Source organism: Mus caroli, chromosome 7, assembly GCF_900094665.2.
Source record: "Mus caroli chromosome 7, CAROLI_EIJ_v1.1, whole genome shotgun sequence".
Lineage (NCBI taxonomy): Eukaryota > Metazoa > Chordata > Mammalia > Rodentia > Muridae > Mus > Mus caroli.
Genome location: NC_034576.1, coordinates 53,278,401 through 53,284,541, shown reverse-complemented (window position 1 = coordinate 53,284,541; position 6,141 = coordinate 53,278,401). Strand labels below are relative to the sequence as shown.

General features: G+C 41.4%; 1 protein-coding gene across 1 annotated transcript in view; it reads right to left on the bottom strand.

Annotated features, from left to right (window-relative positions):
- The window catches only part of Nell1 (neural EGFL like 1), an 807,173-nt gene that overhangs the window by 590,147 nt on the left and 210,885 nt on the right, over positions 1 to 6,141 (bottom strand). Inside the window, exon 7 of the mRNA XM_021166735.2 lies at positions 5,381 to 5,463. Within this exon, the coding sequence (XP_021022394.1) occupies positions 5,381 to 5,463 (83 nt within the window). The remainder of the gene's footprint in view (positions 1 to 5,380; positions 5,464 to 6,141) is intronic.

Here is a 6,141-nt window from a genome sequence, read left to right as displayed (position 1 = left end):
CCCATTGGACTTGCAAACTTTATATGCCCCAGTACAGGGGAACGCCAGGGCCAAAAAGGGGGAGTGGGTGGGTAGGGGAGTGGGGGGGTTGGGTATGGGGGACTTTTGGGATAGCATTGGAAATGTAAATGAGGAAAATACCTAATAAAAAAAATACCAACAAATGAGCTTAATGTAGGAAAACACTGTTCTCAGGGAATGAAGTACAAATAGCCAATATGCCTATGAGAAAATGTTCGCCCTCATTGTGAAGGCTGGTTTTAAATTGTTAGCTGATCACAATCTAGAATTTCCTGGCTTGAGAGTCTAAGTGAGGACTCATGTAGATTAGGTTTCCCTGTGAGCATGCCTGTGAGAGATTTTTCTTAATTTGGTTAACTGAGGTGCAAAAACCCACCCTGAATGTGGGAAGCACCATTATCTGTGCTGGACATTGAGCTTAAATTCCACCAATTCAGTGCTCTCTGCTCCTAACTGTGGAACCAATCTGAGAGCAGTTACTTCAAGTTACTGATGCCTTAACAACTTCCCAGTTAAGGATGAACTAGAACCTGGAACAAAGAGCCACATAAGCCTCACCTCCTTTAAGTTGCTTTTGTCCAGATCTCTTATCACATCAACATAAGACAAAACTAAGACTTTAGCCATCTGAGAAATGGACTGAGAGAATCCATCTCACCCCAGTCAGAATGGCAGTTCTCAGGAACACAAATAAAAGCAGCTGCTGATGGGGGTGCAGACAAAAGGGACCCTGTACACTGAGTGGGAACATAGGCTAGTGCAGTTACTGTAGAGGTCAGTATGAAGCTCCTGAGAACAGACAAACTAGATGGCCCAGCTATGCCACTTCTCAGTGTGTAGCAGATCAGCACACCCCAGAGAGACTTGAAAGTCTCTGTTCAGAAAGCTAAGCTGGGAAAGCAACCAAGGTGCCCAACAACAGAGGACTGGATAGATAAAATGTGTACATACATACAATGGGATTCTTTTTCAGCCATAAAGAATAATGAAGTTATGTTTACAGGGGAAACACGGATACAAGTCAAGGTAATCATATAAGGAAACAAAGTCAGTCTCAGAAAGGCAATATTTTACTTACTTTTCATTGCTGGGATAAAGACCTTAACCAAAGGCAACTTGAGAAGGAGAGGTTTATTTCTGCTTACAGTTTACGGTCTACCATGAGAGGAAGGCAAGGCAAACTCAATGGAAGAACCTGAAGGCAGTAACTGATAGACTCCATAGAGGACTGCTCACTCTCTTCCTTTCATGGCTTGCTCAGTTTTCTTTTTTATACAACCCAGGACCACATACCGAGGAGTAGCACCGTGCTCTGGACTTGCTCTCCAAAAGGACCTTGAGGTTTCCACTGCAACGCAGGCATGAAAACCCATATGTAAAGCATGGTATAAAATATCTCTTCAAGACTCCTCTCTTCCTGCCGCAGATGAAAGGCCTGGTAACACCTCGGAAATGCTGCTGGTATTTGTGATGTCTAGCCACTGAGGAAGCTGTACATTTCTTTAGAGACTACTGATGGTACCTAGCTTACCAGTATGAATAGCAGCCAATGCTCACTGAATATGCATCATTATCCTGTACCAAAGCTCATAGGCTGATGGCAGAAATAATTATCTCTATAGATGGGGTTGTGGCAGTTGGAAAAGCCCAATGGCTTGTTCAAGACTAGGAATATTGAGAATAGTGAGAAAAGAAGGCTTAGGCTCAGGTCATTATGATTCCGAATCCTTGTCTCCATCTCTACCCTGAGCTCTCTGATTATATTTATGTCTAAATCACAGCTGCTGGATAACCCAAACCAAGCTCCAATCACGTCCCACTAACACTTGTCACACTGGGTTTATTTAATTGAGGATAAGCCCTGACTCCAAGAAGACTTGATGCCATCCAGTTCTCTTTGCATCTTGGAACTGTATTTAACTCCCAGTTGGCCTCACATCCTTCAATCTGCCAAAAGGATAAATGATGTTTTGTTTCCACCAAGATGGTAGACCAGATGCCCTGAAGGACTTCTCTGCCTGAATGAACTAAAACCCTGTGTCTAATGTATAAGTAAAAAATCTCAAAAGTCGCCACAGATGCATCTCAAAAGAAAGATACAAAAGCGAAAGTAGAGTGACAGAGGGATCCCAGGTGACTAGCAAGTACCAAGGCCAACCTGTACCCTGAAGGTTTCTGCTGAAGTTCAGAGCCTTTGAGCTCTCATCTTGATGGTTGTTACATGGGAGTGGGGCATATAGATAATATAATCTAAGAGTGTGGCTTTTAAAGGAAACTCCCATATAAAAGTAAGGCTGTGGAGGGTAAATGGAAAGGAAGTAAGTCATATACATAGCACAGAAAGGGTGATCTTTGCACTGCACACACTACACACACACACACACACACACACATGCAAAGCTTCCTGTTCAGACTTTACCACTGGCAAAAGAGAGAAAAATTTGTCCTTGAGAAATTCCTTACAAATTCTTCTCACAGATTTCACCTGGCCTACTCTTGGCTGGGAGAGCCACTTTCTGAAGTCAGATGATATAAAAAGAAGAATCCTCCTCATCTTTGCACACACACACAATGTCAACCCAGGGCTCAAAGAATCAGTTTCCAAGGAAAACAAGCAATTCGGAGGCAAAGGGTGAGGTTAACAAGTCTTGTTCCTGGCCAGGACTTCCTCCTCACTGGGTGGCTGCAGGTGAGACATTCACTCCCTACAGTGAACCTGAGAACTTGGCCATGGCTCAGTAAAGTAGCCCTTTCTTATTTCTTCCTTTTCCTTTTGGATAACTCCACCCTTTTGCTATCTACTATTTAATATCCCACCTCTTCCTTTCTACAGATTTTATTTTATTTCTCTTTACAATCCTCTTTTTTCTAACCATAAAGTTTCTTGGATATGGCTGGAATTTCAAGGTCTAAGAGTCTTGAGTTCTGCTGATGAGTCTGCCTTCTATTTTCCCAGGAAGAGCTACCTACCCATCCTGACCTTCAGTCTTCTCCTCTGTGATGTATGTAGACAAATTAAGCTAAGCTCTCAGAATTATGTGGAGAATTAAGGGGATAGTGAACATAAAAGGTAAACATTGGATCAAGCACATAGAACCTGCTCAATAAATTTACCTAATGAATGAGTTTCCCATTTCTTCTACATCAATGTAGCTCCATAGGCCGAATCCTGTCTACCATTTTTTTTTATAGCCTGTAAGCTAAGAATGGTTCGTAAACTTTTCAATGGTTATAATTTAGGTTATTTATCATTATATTTTAATAAAACAAGTATATACACAGTATCCTAAATTTTGCCTCTTGGACTGGAAAAGCCTACCATTGCATTGGCTAGTTAGGTATAAGTGTGTGTGTGTGTGTGTGTGTGTGTGTGTGTGTATCCGGTTTCCATTATAGCTTCCAAACAATGCAGTGAAAACGGACACACTCCCTTGCAGAATTACACATCCAGCTAGTTTAGAAGGAACAGACTTCAAAATTCTCAAAGCACCAAGGGAGCAGGTTTGGAAGGTGAATGAACCCATTTTCAGCTTATAATTTCCCACAATTAAATGTCTTCCATTTCACAAATGCCCACTTTACATAATAATGTTTGAAGGTTAGAGTTCATTGTGTCTCCTAGACAGTGCACAGCTCAAAGGAGAAAAATGGCATTGCCCACAATGGGGGAGAATGGGAAAGAAAAGAGCATCCTAGGAGCTGAGAATGGAGGCCAGCCATCACCTGAAGCTGAGTGGCTGGTGTCTTGTTCTAGAAATTTGCCAGCATGCTAAAATGTAATTACCAGTATTGAGATCAAGCTGCTGCAGACAATGTGACATAAAAGCCTCTGTGTGCCACCAGCTGGGATGGTGAATAATTGCCTGTGATTCAAATTTCCTCCACACTCTAAAGGTGAAAAGCTAATGCCTTAGGACTCCAGCCTCCGTCTCCATCTTTCTCTTCACAAAAGCTTTCTCTCTCTTTTCCAGACAAAAGAGGATTTGGCTTGGGGCACTGGAAGACAGTTTGGTGGCTTGTGTTGCTTGTTCTTGCAAGTGTGAGGATCTAAATTTATTCTCCATTGCCCAGGTAAAAAGCCAAATATTCTGGCCTGTTTATAACGTCAGCAGTAGGGATACAGAGACAGGAGGATGTCTGGGGCTCATTGGCCAACCAATACAGTCATTAGTGAGTTCTGGGTATGGTGAGGAAGTCTGTCCCAAAAGCTAAAGTGGGAAGTGACTTGAGAAAGTAGCAATATTGACTTCTGGCCTTACCACCTATACATGGCTACACCCATCTACATGTGTACACACACACACACACACACACAAGCTCAAAGAAGATGTCTTAGCCAAAAGTCTAGTTTGAGATAGGAAGCTTGTCAACCACGGAGTGATCTATGGCTCGCAATTACATAGCCACCTCCAACTCCATGTCCACATGCCACAGCTGAAGGCCAGCAGCAGTCAGCCACAGGTGGAATGGGACTAATGTATCATTTTCACTGTTATTAAAATCCTTACTTTTGCAGTGTATAACGTCTCTTTGGCCCAACCTAATTCTTCCTTTGCCCTAGGCCAGAATCCGTGTCCAGGACTGATCGCTCTGATAACAACAGCATGTTCTGTTTCATTTTGGGTTTGTTTTTATTTCAGCGCCCTTTTCCACGAGGCTTCAGCTTCTCATGCGGAGCGATGCTTTATGAATACATATGATCGGCCCTAATTATTTACATCTGGAACACAGCTACTCAGCATGAGCATTTCAGAGGGATTGTTTTGCCTCTTTGTATCTAATAGGGTGCCAGGAATATCCCAGAGCTGTACACTGTATCTGTTGCATAAATGATTAAGTGGGTATTCGGCTTGATACAACTGAAGATATCTTTGCCCCTTCGTTTAACTCAGGAACAATCTGAAAATGAGTCACATATTAGAAGCTTGATGTAATGTCTCACAATGACAGAAATCTGTTCATGATAGCTGTTTTACCCTCATGATTATTGCCAATTATTCTTACATCCAAAAAGCATTAGCTCACAAGCTGCAGAGACTCTGCCCCATATATCATCTCTCATTCTGTCTGCTTTCCTAGCCACTGGGCAAATTCTTTTTCTGCTCACAAGGAACCTACAGTGATGCAGACTGTGTTCTGTTTCCTAGCACTTCTCAAGAAAACGATTGTGATACAGCCTAATTGTATCAAAGACTTCAATGGTTGTGTTACTACGGGCAGTCTCATTTCAAGCAAGAATAAGACATTTTGCTACAGCACTTTACACATGCCAAGCTAAAAATGTTTCCATTAGAACATCTTGCTCTAAATTCCAGGTAGGACAAAGAGACATACTATCACAGTGAATTTAGACACCTACTTTTGCAGTCATCTTGGCCAAAAGCTCTTGCAAATCCATTATTCCTTGAACCAGGCTCAGGAAATCACTGCATGTTGGGCAAGCTCAATAAAGAAAACAGAAGGCATATGTTAACCTTGTGATCACATGAGAGAGAGAAATTTGAAAACAGAGTTACATAACTATACAAGGGGTTTTGCTTTCTTGAGATTAAAATTTGAGGGAAATGACAGAGGATTTCTGTTCCTAACACTGTTTCCCTCATTTTATTAATAATTAAAAATAGGAAAAAAGGAGGCCATTAACTAAAAAGAACCTGATATTTTGTAAACTAAATCCTCATATGAAATTGAAATTTTCCAAGAAGTAACTCACACTCAGGTCAAAAATTTAAAGAATAATTTTGTGAGATATATAATTTTACATTAAACATACATTTATGTAATTATATTGAATATATATTTTTGTTGCAATATACAGAACCCATGGTCTGATCCTTTCTTGCCCTCAAATTGTAATTGCCAAAGTAACAAAGTCTTGTTTCAACCTTGAAAGACCCAGTAATATCGACGTCAGATAATCCTTCTACTGTCTCCGAAGTCAATCTTTTTTTTTAATTAGGTATTTTCCTCAATTACATTTCCAATGCTATCCAAAAAGTCCCCAATACACTCCCCCACCAGTCCCCCACCCACCCACCCCCACCCCTTGGCCCTGGCATTCCCCTGTACTGGGGCATATAAAGTTTGCAAGTCCAATGGGCCTCTCTTTCCAGTGATGGC